This window comes from Peromyscus leucopus, chromosome 10 (genome assembly GCF_004664715.2).
Source record: "Peromyscus leucopus breed LL Stock chromosome 10, UCI_PerLeu_2.1, whole genome shotgun sequence".
Classification (NCBI taxonomy): Eukaryota; Metazoa; Chordata; class Mammalia; order Rodentia; family Cricetidae; genus Peromyscus; species Peromyscus leucopus.
In genome coordinates, this window is record NC_051071.1 from 2,371,664 (window position 1) to 2,389,937 (window position 18,274).

At 47.8% G+C, this 18,274-nt stretch overlaps 1 protein-coding gene across 1 annotated transcript in view; it reads left to right on the top strand.

Annotated features, from left to right (window-relative positions):
* The window catches only part of Evc2 (EvC ciliary complex subunit 2), an 85,378-nt gene that overhangs the window by 47,125 nt on the left and 19,979 nt on the right, over positions 1-18,274 (top strand). Inside the window, exons 12-14 of the mRNA XM_028882358.2 lie at positions 1,040-1,494; positions 5,993-6,197; positions 7,108-7,224. Coding sequence (XP_028738191.1) covers positions 1,040-1,494; positions 5,993-6,197; positions 7,108-7,224 — 777 coding nt within the window. The remainder of the gene's footprint in view (positions 1-1,039; positions 1,495-5,992; positions 6,198-7,107; positions 7,225-18,274) is intronic.

Consider the following 18,274-nt stretch of genomic DNA (forward strand, 5'->3'; position numbering starts at 1 on the left):
ACCACAGGCATTTCCCCAAGGGCTGAGCACATATTGAGCAACTCCCGAGGGTCCCCACTGTCGTGTAGGTGCTGTTACTACTCCCATTTGACAGATGGAGAAGTAGAGGCAGAGAGAGAGCCAGACTTGTGGGTGGGAGAGTCACCCTTGGTGGGCTACCTCTTGGGCTTTAACTAGTCAATAAATAGCTGCTTGTCAAACATGTTTTTATTATTATTATTAAGAAATTTTCTATTCATTTTACATACCAACCACAGATCTCCCTCTCCTTTTTACTCCCGCCCCCCAGCATTCCCCCCAATCCAACCCCCCATTCCCACCTCCTCCAAGGCAAAGTCTCCCCTGGGGAGGCAGGTCAAAGCCCCTCCCCTGGGGAGGCAGGTCCAAGCCCCTCCTCCCTGCACCAAAGCTGTGCAAGGTGTCCCACCATAGGCACTGGGCTCCAAAAAGCCGGATCATGCACCAGGGACGGATCCCGATCCCACTGCCTGGGGGCCCCCTAAACAGTTCAAGCTAAAAAAGCTGTCTCACCTATCCAGAGGGCCTAGTCCAGTACCATGGGGGCTCCTCAGCTATTGGTCCACAGTTCATGTGTTTCCACTAGGCAAACATAAATTTTTAACCTGTGTGTGTGTGTGTGTGTGTGTGTGTGTGTGTGTGTGTGTGTGTGTGTGTGTGTGTGTAGGAGAAGGGTTGCTGAGGTCTGAACCAAGGGTCTCACACAGGTTAGGGAAGCTCTCAGCCACTGGGCTACATCCCCAGCCCTCTTAACTTTCACTCTTTACTTGATACAGGATTCACTATGTTGCCCAGGCTGGTCTTGAGTTTACAATCCTCCTGCTTTGGTCTTCCAGGCCATTGAGGTGACAGGTTTATGCCTGGGGTTTGGTTGTACCAAGGACAGTTTTCTAAATGTGAGATTGTTGCACACAAGGCTGTACATACCTTTGGTGTCGCCTTGAGTTTCTCCAGAAAGCACTGTCCCTCTTCAGCCTTGGGCCCTGCCTCATCCCATTGCCCTCTCTCACGTTCCCGCCAGCACAAGGAGCAGCAGAAGGAGCAAGTGTCCCTTGGCGAGGCCTCCAGCACTGCAGAGGATGCCGTCCAGTACCTCTACCAGTGGAGGAGTGTGATGGCTGAGCACACCGCTGCCCTGGAGGAGCTGCAGGAGCGTCTGGACCAGGCTGCCCTGGATGACCTCCGGGTCCTGACGGTGTCACTGTCTGAGAAAGCCACAGAGGAGCTGAGGCGCCTGCAGAGCACAGCCATGACGCAGGAGCTGCTGAAACGGAGTGCACCCTGGCTCTTCCTGCAGCAGATCCTAGAGGAGCACAGCAGGGAGTCTGCGGTCCGCACTGCACAGCTGGAGGCAGAGGAGAGAGAACATGGCCAGGAGCTGGTGCAGGGCGTGAGGCAGCGGCTGCAACAGGATGCACCAGAGGCCTGCACGGAGGAGCAGGCAGAGCTGAGGCATTGGGAGCACTTGGTGTTCACGTGAGTGGGCATTCTCAGCATCCTTCCCCACCACGCCGGGAAGGGAGTGGTCCATGCAAGGAGGGAGAGGCAGGGTGGCTGAGCGTGTGATGCCATCCCCCGACGAATAAGATCTACAGTGTTTATTAGTCACACACACTGGGCCTACAAGTCACCCAGGATTACATATGACCTGCAGGGCCATCATGGGATGAGGCGTTGTAGGCCAGGAAGGTGGGTAGCCCAGCTTCTGTGGGGGACATAGACTTATGTGGATCATCCAATGTGTCAGGGAGTGAAGTATGTATGCCTGATCCTTCCATGGGAAGTATGGTATGAGTCAGGTGTGGGAGTCAGGCCTGGAATTCTAGCACTTGGGAAGTAGAGGCCAGGAGACCAGCCAGTTTGAGGCCAGCCTGGGCTACGTGATGCCATGTCTCAAAATAAAATAAGTTCTGGGGAGATGGCTCAGTTGGCTAAGTGCCTGCTGAACATGCATGAGGACCTGAGTCGGGATCCCCAGAACCCAGTAAAAGAGCTGACTGCAGAGCCTGTAATCCCAGCACTGGAGAGGCAGAGGCAGGAGGACACCTACAGTCTCACCAAATTGGCAGACTCCAGGCTCGGTAAGAGACTCTCAAAAAATAAGGTAGAGAACAATTGAGGAAGATGCCTAACACTGGCCTCTGGTCTCCACATTCATGTCCACACACATGTACATGTACCTATACATGTGTACATGCACACATAAACATGTATCTGTACATATACTCACAAAAAAAAAAAAAAAAAAAAACGACAAGTAAATAAAAAAGCAATGCTACCTTGCCAAGCCTGGTGGCACACTCCTATAACCCTGGCATTCAGAGGCAGAAAGAGATTATGAGCTTGAGACTAGCCTGGGCTATGTGGTGAGACCCTACCTTACAGGACAAAAGCAAAAGAGATGCGCTGTCTGGTTCAGGAACTTGAAGCGTGTGCATGGCTTGCATGAGCTCGTTCAGGCCCTCTCAACCCACCCTGTGTCACCAGGATTCCAGGTAACACATCATGTAACCACAGACTCGGTCCCGGCACTCCTCTGCACTGGTTTTGCCTGGCGTGTCACCCACTCACTCATGATTGGAGCTGTTGACTGTCACGGTCCACACAGAACCCTGCGATGGCTACTCCCGTAGAGCTCAGCCATCCACAGCGACCAGGGCTCCTGCTTTATCACCAGAATGTGACGTGTTAGATGCCCCTGGGGAAGCTGCGGATGGTTGGTGGCAGAATCCGGGGGCTCTGTCCCACAGCTGCACTTCCTGACACACCTGCCAGTTCTTTGGCCCAGGAAGAGGGCCTTTGGTGTGTAATGATGGTGGGCTTGAGTGCTTGCTGGAGAGAGAGTGGAGGAGCCCCACACATGGCCAGTGTGGAGTGAGCTGGGCGCTGTAGGTGGAGAAATCCGTATTTAAGTTGTATGTGTGAATGTGGGAAAGACACTAAACCACTCCTGGCCTCATCTTTCTGGCCTGTGAAATGAGGTGATGGTACTGAATCCTTTGGGGCGCTTTCTGCAGTGCGTGGTGCTGTTTGAAGTGTCTGGGTTGTACTTGGGAACCTCTGAGTAGATACTGAGTGACACCGTGTCTATATGTAACTTTCCTCCCTGGGGGACAAGTGTTGCTGGTTCTGACGGTTTAATACCTCTTCCTGCACAGTCTGATGGTTTAACACCTCTTCCTGCACAGTCTGACGGTTTAACACCTCTTCCTGCACAGTCTGACTGTTTAACACCTCTTCCTGCACAGTCTGACTGTTTAACACCTCTTCCTGCACAGTCTGATGGTTTAACACCTCTTCCTGCACAGTCTGATGGTTTAATACCTCTTCCTGCACAGTCTGATGGTTTAACACCTCCTTCCTGCACAGTCTGACGGTTTAACACCTCTTCCTGCACAGTCTGACGGTTTAAGACCTCTTCCTGCACAGTCTGACGGTTTAACACCTCTTCCTGCACAGTCTGACGGTTTAAGACCTCTTCCTGCACAGTCTGACGGTTTAAGACCTCTTCCTGCACAGTGCTTTCCCCAGGAACCAACCTTGCTGCCAGGAGAAGAGGCCAGGTGTGTTCAGAGAGTGGTAATGACTTTTGTGTTTGTGTGTGGTGTTTGTGTGGTATGTATAATACCTGGGTGGTGTGTGTATGTGGTGTGTGTGTGTTTGTGGTGTGTGTGTTTGTGTGATGTGTGTGTACGTGTGTGTGTACGTGTGTGTGTGTGTGTGTGTGTGTGTGTGTGTGTGTGTATGTGTGTGTGCATGAGTGTATAGATGTACCCATGTGACATCTAAAGAGACTGGGTGTCCTCCTCCATCACTCTTCACTTTATTAACTTAAAACAAGGTCTCTCACTGAACTGGAAGCTTTAACCATTTCTGGTGGGCTGGCTGGGTGGCAACCTCTCAGGATTTGCCTGTGTCTGCCCCTCAATGCCATGGTTAAAGGTACATGCAGCCGTGCCTGGCTTTTTATATGGGTGCTGGGGATTTGAACTCAGGTCCTCATGACTACACAGCAAATGATCTTGCTCACTGAGCCACCTCCCTAGTCACTAGTGATGCTGCCTTGCTGGCATTCAGCAGACTCCTGGTCGGCCCCGCCCACTTTGTGAGTCTGACTTCCTTTGTCTTCCAGTGTCAGGTTAGTTGTTGCTTTCTTGCCCAGGAGAATAGATGCTGTCTCTTCTGAACAGTAAGAACCAGGTCCTTAAATCCCACTTCTTAGAATTGCCATTGGTCTTTAGTCCACTCAGGTGATGCTCAGCTCAGACCTTCGCACAGTCCCGTTGGTGCAGGACTCTTTGAAGTATTTGAATTCCATCTGACATTCCCACAATCCAACAATCATTTCCTTCTGCTTCCTTTGGACCCTTAGTGCGGGGAGTGTTTCCAAAGCCACCATCAAGTTAGCCACTCGTGGAATAATAGGACATCTCGCTTGGCCATCAGCAAGCTCTTATGACTTCTCCAGGGGTTAAGGAGGGCTTAACCCGCAGGCTCACGCTGCCAGCTGCTTCCGTACTTTGCTGATTTGAGACCCTGAGGGTTGTGACCTGCATTTCAGAGGCATTAAATAAAAATAGCTCTTCACGATGGTTCTGAAACACACGTTGGTAAGCTGGATGGCTGTAGCAAGCCCCTCTGAGTAAAGGGGGAAGCTGATGCAGAGAAATAATAGTGCCTTTGAGCCTCATCCACAGACTCCAGACCAAGCTTCTGGCCCAGTGCTGAGCTCCGCCAGAGCAGGATCCTGTCTCATACATAGCTGTTTTCTGCTGCCCTCTGAGTGATTGGTCATGGGACCAGGCCACAGGGCCAATCTATTAGAAGGCTAATGAGAGTAATGTCTATTCACAGCAGAGTCCCTGTAGCTCAGGAGTCCTTGTTACCAAAGAGTAACAGGCAGAGGCTGTCCTGGGAAGAGGGACCAGGAAGAGGCATTCAAAATCTGGGGGGTATCTTATGATATCAGCTGAGGACCCTGGGCATCCCTGAAAGTCAGACTCTATTTCCATCGGAAAACTTTCTAGAACTTTTCAGTCCCACATCCTACACTCAGAGTCTGAACATGCGGAGCCCTACTTGTTCTACAGCAGGCATTTTGCAAATATTTCCCAGTTTCAGAGCATGTAAACATGCTCAGAAACATGAAGAACATGGAAATAGGCACACTGGCCAAAGTGGGAGCCGGGAGGTGTCTCTCCCAGCATTGCTCATTCCCTGAGGCTCAAGGCTGCGGTAAGGGTTCTCAGTGAGGCAGCCAGGATCTGCTCTGAAGGCTGCCACAGCCAAGCAGCCCCAACCTTTCCTTAAAGCCACAGGCAGGGTTCCTCCTGAAGTCCAAATGAGGCTGTGGATGGGGCCATGTCCCCTGTTGGAACTCAGAGGATGCCCTGCTCCTTGTTTTGGTCATAGCTGCCAATCCCTGCCTCTTGTGGACTCAGACATACCACTTCTTCCCTCCGCCTTTGATACCCTTGGCCAGAACTCTCGCATGCTGATAAGGACACCACTTGTATTCTGAGCTGACTCTGCTCCAATGCCTCTAATCTTAACTTCTCTTATGTGTAGGACTCCATTTCTAAATATGCCCTAGTGTGGTGTGGGCTTGACCCTGAACAGGTAATCTGGAGGACCCTGTTCAGTGCCCAGCACTCCACCACCCAGCAGGGTGCCCAGCATGGACTGGGTTGTTAACGAGCCACTGGTCACTATCCTTTATGCAGGACTCAGTGCTGTGCTCTGTGGTGAAGTGAACATCCCTTTTCTGCACGTATGACGTGCTGCTGGGCTGGATGAGCAGTGCCTCATTTGTTTGATAGAATATTGTACACTGCCTTGTATACACTAGGTACTCAAGAAATACAAAGGCACGGAGAAGCATCTAAAGCTCTTTGCTCCAGGCAGGGATTTAGTCCCCTCCCCACCCCTTGCCATGTTGTCTCTGACCCAGTCTGCGGTCACTGTCTACTCCCAGGAAGCTCTGCTGTGCGGCCATCTCACTGTCTGAAGAAGACCTGCTCAGGATGCGGCAGGAGGCTCAGGGCTGCTTCACCCAGCTGGACCGGAGCTTGGCCCTCCCCAGAGTCCGAGGTCGAGTGCTACAGCAGCAGCTGCAGACGGCCTGGCGGGAAGCAGAGTTCCGGAAACTGGACCAGGCCCTGGCTGCGCCTGAGCTGCAGGTAGGAGCCATGTCTGGACTGCCCATTGCAGAAATGACTGCGGACCCATAGGGTCCCGTGCCTCCATCGGCTCTGAGCTCATCATCTCCCTGTCCCCCATTCACTACTCTCCAGCCGTGGTGTCCTCTGAACACTCCTAAAACTTCTGAGCTTGCCCTGATCTCAGGGTCTGCAATAGACCAGGATAGTGCCAACCCCAGCAAGAACAGTGACCACCGGCCGCCACGAGTGTCAGCCTTCTCCCAACTCAGAGCCACACTCTTGGGCTTCTCCTGAGCATTGCACAGGGTGTCTGGGACTCACCTCGTTCCCCCTGCCTCCAGCTCCCATCACTCTCTGATTCAGGGGTCCGAAATGCCCTTTTGTATGTGGCACAGAGGTGGGTGCTCATCTCAGCTCGGCGGAGTTGTGAAAAGGACCTCTCTCATGCTGGTCCTAAAGGCTGAGAGCTGATGACCTCCTTTAGTGACACCTCTTATGTGCATTCATCCTCCAGATTCCCGTGGACTAGCATAGGACAGACCTGACCCAAGGCTACAACTCTGCTTGGCCTTTTCACATCCTGTTGTGGTGTCTCTGTTCCACCTAGGCCATTCCTTAGACCTCCCAGGACCTCTGCACCTCCCATCCTAGGCTCAGCCTCTGCTTCTAGGGAGCTCAGCGTAAGATGAAGCCCTTGAACTCCCTGCTTCCTCCGCCTGCAGTATGCTGAGTAGTCTAGCTCAGTGTGGCCTCTGCAGGGGAGCCTGCCTTGAATGCACATCTAAACCCACCGCTCAGGTCGCAGTTGTCCCAACACTGTCTCTCCACCATCCTGGCCTGAGGTGGAAGTCTGCAGTTTAGCCCTGTGCACACCTCCCTTTGGCTTGGGAAGAAGCCAGCGCCTCCTCTGACCTGTCACTTCCCGCAGTCTAAGGCGAGAAAGCTGCGTTCCAAGGGCAGAGGCAAGGCGGATCTTCTGAAGAAGAGCCTGGAGGATAAGATCCGTCTCTTCGAGGAGCGGGCCCCTGAAGACCTGGCTGACAAGGTAGGCCTGAGTTCTGGCTGTCTACAACATGCGCAGCTTAGAGAGCAGAGACCACCCATCGCCACCCAAGTCCCAGGCCATGAGTGTCCAGTCTCCTCCAGATGGGGCCCATTCCTCAAAAGTGCTCTGATTCCCTTCTCAGGAAACCCTTTTCCTACCTCCTTAGTGTTAAGGTCAGTTCAGAAGACATAGACCAGTCCTACATCCTAGGGACCCAAACTGACCCCATCAACCAATCATGATGTCACCAAGACTTCCCAGGGGAGAAGAAGCCAAAGTCAAACTTCCAAGGAGCAGGCAGAGGGGAGCTATGCCATGAGTTCCCAGTCCAGGACGAGGAGAGGAGGGAGGGACCTGGTGCGGGATGCAGGGGCTGCTGCACTGATGGAGTCCCCATTGTAAGCAAGGCTGATGGGAGTGTTTCCTCCAGGGCCTTTGGTCTGTAGTTCTCTAGAAGGACCCGCCAGAGTGAAGTCGTGTGTTGTCAAGGGAGTTGTGGTCAGAGAAGGGAGATTTGTGAGAGAAAATAGGTATCCCAGGCTTCCACCGTACCAGTGCAGAAGCAGCCAAGGGAATGTAGGAGTCCTCTGAAAGGATGCTCTGTGGGTGTGCTGAGCCATGGGGAGGAGCTGAAGGGGAGACAGGAGCATGGTGGAGCTTATCAGACAGCAGGCTGGGAACCATGGGAGCCAGCTTGCTGATACTGTTCAAGTGGGGCAGCCCACTGAGAGACTGCTGTGTTCCCTGGGTGGCCAGGAACCAACTTAGAGCTGGCAAAGACAGATGCACGCCTGTTCCCACCTGCTGCTTCACCTCCTCCCCCAACCCTGCCTCAGCTCCCTCTGCTCTCTTGAGTGATTGACTGCCAAAGCTCACATGAACGGGAAGGTGTTCAAACATTAACATGGCTTCTGGGTCCATGAGGGAAGATTCTGTGCTGAGTAAGCCAGGCCTCCCAGAGAAAGATTTGAGGTACTTTCACTGTGACCTTTTATTTGTTCTTTATTTGTGTGTATAAGCGTGCAGAGGCAGATGTCTAGGCATGTGTGTCGAAGCCAGAGGACAACCTCAGGTGTCATTTCTCAGGCACCGTCCACCTTTTGTTGTTGTGAGGAAGGGTCTTTCATTGGCCTGAAGCTTGCCAAGCAGGTGAAGCTGGCTGGCCAGGGAGCCCCAGGGACAGGCCTGGCTCCATCCCCCCAGCAAAGGGATTTCAAATGCATACTATCAGGCCTGGGTTTTTTTGTTTTGTTTTTAATGTGAGTTCTGGGCCTTGAACTCCGGTCTTCATGCTTGCAAGGTGATCACTTTACCAACTCTCAGCTCCACCTGTGGCCTTGTATAACAGGTCAGCCTCACAAAGATCATTTCACTCTGGCAGTTGCCCATAGCGTAGACATCCTTGAGCCAGCAGCATCCCCGCTCCTCCAGAACCAAGACAGATTTCCTCTCTGTGCTTGTATGTTCCTTCAGGGTAATTGAGGGCATGATGGCAGCCCCCCCCCTCCAGAGGTGAGTACCACACTGAGTTTACTGTCACGCTATAGTGGTCAGGGGTTCTCCAGAGAGCCAGAGACAATATGATACATTCATACAAAGGCAGCTAGACCAGAGGAAATCTGCTCTGGAAATTATGGAAGCCAAGAAGATCCATGTTCCGTCATCTGCAGTATGGGGAACCCTGAGAGCTGGGGGAGTAATTTATGTAGTCCGAAGGCCTGAGGCTGGGGCTGTGCTGAGGCTCAGAGTCTGGAGCTTGATGTGCAGTAGAACTAATACATGGGCAGAAGGGTGGTCCAGCTTGAGAGGAGAGTGACTTCATCCTTCCTCTGCTTCTGGCTCTCTTCAGAACCTTGGGGGGTTGCTGATGCTCACCAGGGTAGGTGAGGGGGTATTCTATCCCATTCAGATGATCTCAACATTCATCTCTTCCCTAAACACTCAGAACCCTGGGCACCCCTTAGCTCAGCCAAGTGAGTACCGGCAGTGAACACCACCACGATCACATTTCAGGTCTGGAGTGTGTCTACATCATGTTCTTATTGCTGTTTGTTGTATGTACATGTTCCTGTGTGCATGTATGTGCAGGTTAGCATGCTCCTGTGTGCACATGTCTGTGAGGTAGAGGACAGGATGATGACCTGTGTCTTCCTCAGTTACTTTCCACTTTCTTTTTTTTAATAAGCTCTCTTTCTGAACCTGGAATTCACTAGCTGGCTAGGTCAGCCTTGGGAATCCTCCTGTCTCTGTCTCCCCAACACAAGGGTTCTAGACACACACTGTCTTACCCCACTTTTATGTGGGTGCTGGGGATGTGGATTCAGGTCTCTGGCTTGCATAACAAGCACTCTGGCAACTGGGCCATCTCCCCAGCCTTGTGCCTCCCCACTCTCCATCTACTACCTACTTATCTGTCAGTCTGTCAAGCATCTCTTGCCACATTTCTCCCTAATGCTGAAACTTGAAGGGTCCCATGCCAGAACATAGAAGTAAGTCATCATTGCCTTTCAACCTAGTATAATGTCTCAAGATACATGGATGTGTTAACCCCATTTAACTTCCTCAATGATTGGACACATAGGTTCTGAACTCTTTGATGTTTCAAGGATCCTGGAATCTCTGCATGGACGGTTCACCTACTGTAGCGAGGCACAGGGCAGACACCACTGTGTGTCTCACAGATGAGAAGATGGGGGGACCAAATGATCTTCCAGCTCCTGTCACAGAGCTGTGAGCAGCAGAGCATGAAGCTCTGTGCATCCTTGCTCATTAGCGGGTCCATTTGATGGACACCTCAGCTCACCCTTGGCATGTTTCTCCTGCTGCTTTTGATCAGCAGACATGAGAATACTCATAAATATTCCTCAGGAGCATGTAAAGCTAAGTGAAGATGACAAGCCCATGGTTCCATTCACCCGTTGTTCCTCAGTTTGTTTTAATGACACACACCTCCCCCATCTCCATTCACCCATTCATTATTCATTGACTGTTTCCAGATTTCCTGATGTGCTACACACGCACACTTTCTCAGGAGTATCTCACACTCGGGGACTAACTTCATGCCTGCTCATCAACAGCATGCCCCATTGTGCTTCTGCAGCTTCCTGGCCATTATGCAGAGGCAGCTGGTATTTGCCCGGACACCTCTTCAAGGTCCTTTTGACTTCACAGGCCATTACTGTTCAAGCATGAGAGTACCGTGTTCATCTTCAGGTGGCCTGACGAGAGAGTGGGTAGCATGAGTCCTTACAAACATCTGTCTTAGGGAGGGGAGGAAAGCTCATACAGCCCCAAAGCCCAGAAAGACTCCAGCTAGTTCTGTCTGATTTTATGCCTGTTTTATCCCTTGAGGCAGCTGATGTGTCTGCATTTCCCTGAAGCACCGAGAGAGAGAGAGAGAGAGAGAGAGAGAGAGAGAGAGAGAGAGAGAGAGAGAGACAGAGAGAGAGAGACAGAGAGAGACAGAGAGAGAGAGAGACGGAGAGAGATATATATATAGAGAGAGACAGAGAGAGAGAGAGAGACAGAGAGACAGAGAGAAAGAGTCTTAACTTCTTGCAACCTCAAACTAAATCCATACTCCATTATTTATATTCATAGGGCTAGGGATGGAATCCAGGTCTTTGTTCGTGTGTGGCAAGCGCTGTACCACTGAGCTATCTGGAGCCTATCAGCTAGTTTTTATGCTTGTATTTTACCTCTGTCTCAGATCAGATTACAGAGACAGAGTGTGTGTTTTGAGGAGCTAAAAGTCAAACACAGGTGCTCTCCCTCAGTCACTGTCCACCTAGTTTGTTGTGACACGGTTTCACCTGGAACTCTTCAAGCAAGATCCCTGGCTGGCTGGCCAGAGCCCCAGGGGTCTACCTGTCTCCCCTGCCTCCCAACTTGGGATTACAAGCCTGTGTCACCATACCCAGCTTATTTACATGGAATCTGGGGAGTGAATTCATGTCCTTATGATTATACAGGCAGAACTTCAGGACTGAGCCAGCCCCCAGCCCCACAGTAGATTTGGTCGTTTCAGGGGGGAAAAAAACCTCTTCTCCTTTTCTACACTGTTATTTTAAATTTTCAACTTCTTAACTTTTGTCTAACTCATATGTACATTCTTAAAAAGAGTCAAATAGTTGTAGAAAGCTTGTGCTAATAAACAAACAAACAAATAAATAAATAAATAACAAAAGCTAGAGCAGGCCTTCCAGCCACACGCATACACACTCTAACTTTACATCCCATCATTTGAGTTTCAGTCATGTGTCTCTAAACTGTATGCTCAACTTACACCTTCTTGATTTCTCTGCTTTGGATTATATACTTGCTTTTCTCTATGAAAGGTGCCACACAGGAGCCTCTCCTTTACCCTCAACATAGTTAAATGGATATTATGATTTCAATCATCACTACTGCAGTTATCTACAAATGGATCATGGAGTAAACCGAGGTTGGTTTTCATCCTACATAACCTTTTGTTTTTCCCGGAGTTAATATTGTCCATTTGTTTCTTTTTCTTTTATTATATATATATTTTTTTACTTTTCTCTGTGTTCATAACTACCCTATTCCACTTCTTAACAATTGACTGAATGTTCCATCAGGACCATCCTCTCAAAGTCATCTCCCTCTGTGCCCTGCCACTCTGCCAGTTTTCTACTGGACTGGGTATCTGGGCCTTGCACACAGCTCATTTTGTGGCCTCCTTTTGGGTCTTTGTCTTATTTCCCCTCCCTCCCTCCCTCCCTCCCTCCTTCTCTCCCTTCTTCCCTCCCTTTATCCCTCCCCTTCTTCCTTCCTTCTTACTTTTTCTACTTTCCTTCTTCTTTTTTGTTTATTTATTTCTGAGAAGGTCTATAAATTTATTCCCAAAAGATATTAGCAAGCTGGTTAAGATCTACTCTTATCTATGTTGGCAGGCATGATCCAATTCACTGAGAGTCCTGTGGGAGCAAAAAGGTGGAAGAGATGTCATCTTCCTTTTTTCTTGACTTGAGACATCCATCTTCTATTGCCTTTGGATACTGGGGCTCAGACTGAGGTTTGTCCCAATAGTTCCGACTTACACCACCTTTCCTTGCTTCCCAGTCTCAGAGAGCGCGTCAGGAAATCTCGAAGCTTCCACAGCTGTGGCAATGCATCCTTCTGATAGACCTACCCCTGTATATCTATACAGCTAGTTCTGTTTCTCTGGAGAGCTCTAACTAATACAACCAGTGGAAACAGCCAGTCGGGCTGGGGATGTAGCTACCTACCTAGGAGAGTGTTTGCCTAGCATGCATGAAGCCTTGTGGCCAATCCCCAGCACCCCACATACTGATACAGATGATATCACATCTGTAATATCAGTAATTGGAAGATGGAGGGAGGAGAGCTGGAAGTTCAAGGTCATCTGTGAGGTCATAGTGACTTCAAGGCCAGCCTGACATACCTGAGACCTTGTCTTCTCTGAGACTGCCCAGATTAGAGATTGACCTAACTGGTTTCTCTTCAGATGGTATAAATCTTTTGCCTTTTACTTTCCTTCTTTTTTATCCTTTCATCTTGTTTGTGAACAACAGCCTAGGTTTCATTTTGCAAGCCTTTGAATTTTTCATTTACATTTTCTACCTCTAATTTTTGAGAGCTCTTCTGCCCTGTGCTCTCTTCTAGAATAAGACTGTTCTTTTAGTGTTGATGCCTGCTATGGCCTCCGATCTTTCTCTAAAAATGTGAATATTTTTTTAAAGCCTTATTTATTTTATTTTAGGGGTATGTGTGCTTGTAAGTGCAGGTACCTAAGGAGGCTAGAACATGGCATTGGATCCTCTGGAACTGGAGACAGAGGTGGTTCTGAGATGTCTGATATGGATGCTGGGAACCAAACCCAGGTCCTCTGCAAGAACAGCAAGTGTTCTTAGCCACTGAGCCATCTCTGCAGCCACCAAAACATGACTTTGTAAATTCCTCAGTACTTACTGCCTCCTGTGTGCTTGCTGGGAGCTTTCCTAGGAATGTGGTCCTTGGTGGTCTGCTAATGTTTACTAGTGGCCCTAATGACTGCTCGGAAGCTCTGGGGCTCAGTGAGGCTTGTAGACCAAAGCCTTCACTTTTGGAAGACCCCCAGTGTAGTCCTTCAGAACTAGCTGAGTTCCTAAGAGAAGACCACTGTAGTCTTCTGCCTATAGTGAAAAGCCTGGGTGTCCGATAGGAAAAGAGCTGGGAATTTTACAGTTGATATGCAAATTTGCACTCAAGTTTTCTATTTTCAGTGCAGAGCCTTGAGGTGCAGCTGGCTTCCTTTTCCAACTGACATGTTCCCACAGGGTAAACCTTGAGTCATCTGCTGGTAGAAGGAGGAGGAGGCCTGCCACACAGAGGTCAAGCAGGGCCATCTTTGGAGCTGCTTGTGAGATGCTCAACCTTTTCTTCAGTCTTACCCCACTTCTTCATGTTGCTGATGCTCCTTTTCTGGGGTTTGGCTCATCCTGCAGAATATAGTATCTTGTTTCCGGTGTGCTCTACTCTGGCTGGCTGAGATTTCAGCTTTGGAGAATATGTCAAGTCATTTACTGTTCAGTTACGCACTCTCAGGCTTCGACTCCTATCCTCTGTAAACAGGGATGTTTTTACTTTCTTCCTTCCTGTTTGTATCCTTTTTATTTGCTTCTCTATTGGTGAAATTATTAAGGCCACTCCACGTAGTTAAAAGGGAGGTTTATTTTGTGGGGTAACTTACAAGTGAAGGGATAGGTAACAGGGTCTGGGAAAGGTGTAGTGCAGTCCAGTGGTGTTCTCTGGAGAACTCTGCTCGGTCTACCTCCAGCATCCAGGGTCCAGGAACCAAGAGAGCCAGTGCATCCGGATCTCGGTTCTTCAGGGTCCTCTCTCGGCCCTGCCTTGTAGGTGTGACCATTACCAAAGCCTCAATGGGGGTTGGAACTTCCAGATCAAAGCTGGAATGGCTACCCTCTACACTTCTCTTCTCTTAATGCTCTAATAAGACCACCAGCCTTGTATTGAATGAAAGTGGAGAAAGTGGGTACCTTTGTCTGGATACTGATCTTAGTGGAAATGCTTCAAGATTTCCCCCACTGAATATGTTAGCTATAGGTTCATGATATTTAGTATGTTTTATTTTGAAATATGTCCCTTTTTATTCTGAGTCTCTTCAGGACTTTTAACAAGAAGGGATATTAGAATTTGTCAAATGCCTCTTCTCTTTCTATTGAAATGGCCATGCAATTTCTACCCTTGGAACTATTGATGTAAATTAGGACAATTATTGATTTACATATCTTAAGCCATCCCTTTGTCCTTGGCATAAAGCCAACATTTCATGATGGATGATTTCTTTTTAATGCATCCTCGAATTCAGTTAGCAAGTGTTTTGTTGAGAAGTTTTGTGTCTAAGTTCATTGGGGGAAGTTGTTCTGGACTTTACATTTTGAGGTTTGTTGCATCTTTGGTCTTGGTATCAGGGCAGCAGTAACTTCACAAAGACTCTGATCATGTTCCCTCCTCTTCTATTTGGAGAAGCATTGGTAATAGTTCTTTGAAGGCCTGGTGAAATTCGCCATTGGCCTGGACTTCTCTAGTGGGAGACTTTTAATTACAGCTTCAACTCCACTGCTTGTTATAGACCAGTTTAAATTGTTTATCTCATCTTGATATAATTATGGCACATCATATATGTCTAGAAATCAGTTTCTTTTAGATTTTCCCAATTTAGTGGAATGCATGTTTTCAAGGTTAGCTCTAATGATTTTCAGAATTTCACCAATATTAGTTGTAATGGCTCCCTTTTCATCCCTAATTTTATTTATCTGAGTCTTCTCTTCCCTTTGGTTCATTTGACTAAGGGTTTGTCTATTAATGTTTTCTTTTGGGCCAGTCATGTGGGTTTTACTCATTCCCTTTCCAGAACTCTGCTAAGTTATTTATCTGAGAACTCTCTGACTTCTTATTGGAGGCACCTGGAGCTATAAAATTTCTCTCTTAAGACTGCTTTCATGGTATCTCCTGGATTTTGTTTTTTTTTTTTTTTTTCATTTTAATTTGATTCTAAAAATGCTTTTGTTTCCTTCTTGATTACATCAAGGGCCTATCCACCATCCAGTGGGGTGCTTTACATCCCTGTGAGTTTGTGGATGTTCTTGGGTTTCTCTTGCTGCTGATGTGTTCTAATCATACTCTGTTATGATCAGATAGAACACAAGGAATTATTTCAAAATTTCTAATATTTGTTGAGACTTGATTTGCATCCAATGCATAGTCTACAGTATTTACATGGAATATTCTGGAGATGTCTGTTACGTCCATTTGATCTATGATGTCATTTAATTCATATATTTCTCTATTTATGTTGGGATAACTTGTCAGTTGGTGATAGTGAGGTAAGAAAATCACCGTTACCATTGTTGAACTGGGGTTAATCTGTGACATTACATCTAGTAGTGTTTGTTTTATGTAATGGAGTGGACCTGTGTATGTTTAGAATCTTCATGTCCTCCTGAAGGACTGTTCCCTTTATCAGTGTGAAGTCACCACCTTTATCTTTTCTCATTAGTTTTGGTTTGAGTCTGTCTTGTCAGATATTAGAACAGTGAAACCTGCTTGTTTCCTAGGTCCATTCGCTTGGTCAACCTTCTCCATCCTTCACCTTCAGGTGTCTGTCTTTTGTAGTTTGGTGTAGTTCTTAGAGGCAACAAATAGAGGGTTCCTACTTTTTGATGCAGTCCTCTAGTCTGTGCCCTTTTTATTAGTGAATCGAGACCATTAATATTCAGAGTTGTTATGGAAAGGTATGCGTTGGTTCTTGCCATTTTGCTGCTTTTGTGGTGTTTGGTTTTGTTCTTTTGCATAACTATATTATTCTAGTGTGGTTGATTTTTTTCTGTAGCCTCATTAATGGAATTGTTTTTGTCTCCAGCCCAAAGGAATTCCTTCAAGGATCTTCTGTAGAGCGAGCTTAATGGTCATAAATTCCTTTAGCCTGTTGTTATCATGTGAAGTTTTTATTTTTTATTCAGTTATGACAGATAACTTTGCTGGTTAGGGTTCTCTCTGTGGGCAGTTACTGCCTTTTGGAACTTGAAATAATCCTGCTAGGTCTTCTGGATTTCAAAGTCTCAGTTGAGTACTTCCCTCTTGTTCTGATGGGCCTGGTGTGTATGAGGGCTGCTGATTCTGTCCTGCAGCCTCCAGGAATCTATCTGTTCTGAATATTTAGTGTTTTCCTTATAGTATAATGAGGGGAGCTCTTTGCTGGTCTTGTGTGTTTGGCGTCTGAATTGCCTACTGCATCTGAACTGGTATCTCTTTCCTAACTCTGGCAACTTTTCTGTTAAGATTCTTTCGAAAATGTTCTCTATGCCTTTAGAATGAGACTTTTCTCCTTCTAGTCCCGTCATCTGTTGGCTTGGTCTTTTCGGAGGGTCTGTGTTTCTTGAAATCCCCATGGTTACAGCCTTAGCTGTCTCTGCGATTGTTGGATGACTCCTGCTCTTCCATCTTGTCTTCAGACCCTGCTCATGATCCACTGTGTTGCTGAGATTGTCCACAGAGTTTTTCATTTGACTTACTGATATTTTTTTGTTTCTGCCATTTGAGATTGGTTTTTCCTCAGATTTCTGTCTCTGGTGAATTCGTGTTTCATATCATATCACCATCACCTTCTTTATTCTGTTGACCTATTTGATTTTGTTCTCCATTAGCAGTTCATTTTCCTTTCTGATTTCTTTGAACATACTTATCATCGTTTTGATTTCTTTGCCTTGGATTTCCTCTACCTCTCTCTCTCCCTAGAGGCCATCACTGGAGGGTTAATAGTTTCTGGAAGAGTTATGCTATCTTAGCTTTGTGTGTTTTGGGGGTCACTGTTGGGATTTACACAACTGCTGTTGCTATTCTTTCATCAGCTATTTTCTTTCAAGAGAAGTATTTACAGTGTTCAAGGGTGGGACCTGGTAGAGTTGAGTGTGTAGGTCACAAAATAACTGCTCCGTCTGTGAGCTCTGGGTACCTGTTGTAAGCTGTCTATCATTCCCCAGGGCAGCTTGTTAACGGCCAGATATTATCAATATGCAGATGTAACAATCAGCTATCAACAGCTGGAGTGACAGCATGGAGTCCACCACAACTTTAGTTAATTAGATTAGGAGTAAGATGAAAGTAGGGGGATGCGGATAAGGATTAAGTATTAGGTGGACTTTGAAAAGAAAGGAAAAAGGAGGTGGCTGAAGAAGCTGGAAGGCAAAAGTTGGGATTGTGTTAGGGCACACTGATTTTAGAGATGTTCAAGCTACAGATGGCCATAGTTACGAAGTAAAAAGAGGAGGGATAAAGATGAGAGAAGGAAGGCAAGGCACAGGAATAAGGAGCACCTCGGAGGTGTGGCTGCAGAGTATAGAGGAGGATGTCTTACAGTAGTCTGGGTGAAGAAACACCAACAGTCAGTCCTATGGCCCAACTGAGCAGCATACAGAGAAGAGCGAAAACGTTCTGAGCCATGTAGGTAAGACTAGGAGGTAAACCACAGAGAGGGCTAAAAAGAGTGTTCATGGAGTGAATTGCTGGTACAGCTGGGCTGAACTGAAAGGTGAAGTTCTTATACCCCTCTGGCTCTGGCATGTTTCACCCGGTGCTGTGGGAACATGGCGACGGCTTTGGTCTCTGCAGTCTCTGTGTCGGTCTTTTCTGGTAGTTCTCTGGGACCTCTGCATTCCCTGTGTCCTCTTCTGGTCCCGGAGAGCCTGTGAACTTGAGGAAGGCCCTGCTAGGGCCTCACCCTTACATCTCCGTGTTTGCTTCCAGATCCGGTAAGAAGGTTGATGTGATTTAGAATCCCATAAAGACTGTGCCTGGGGCCAGCTCCATGAACCTTACAGGGCATCTTAGGGCACAGGAGGGGCTTCCTTGAGCTTCTAGTACTGTCAGGGAAAACTGGGAAGGAAGTTGTTCGAACTTCCTTTTTCAAGTAAGAATATTTAGCAGGGCTTTGTTCTCAAATGAGCTGTTCTTATTTGAGATGCATGAATTTGTAAGGAAGCCAGCCATTAATACCGCATAGATATGC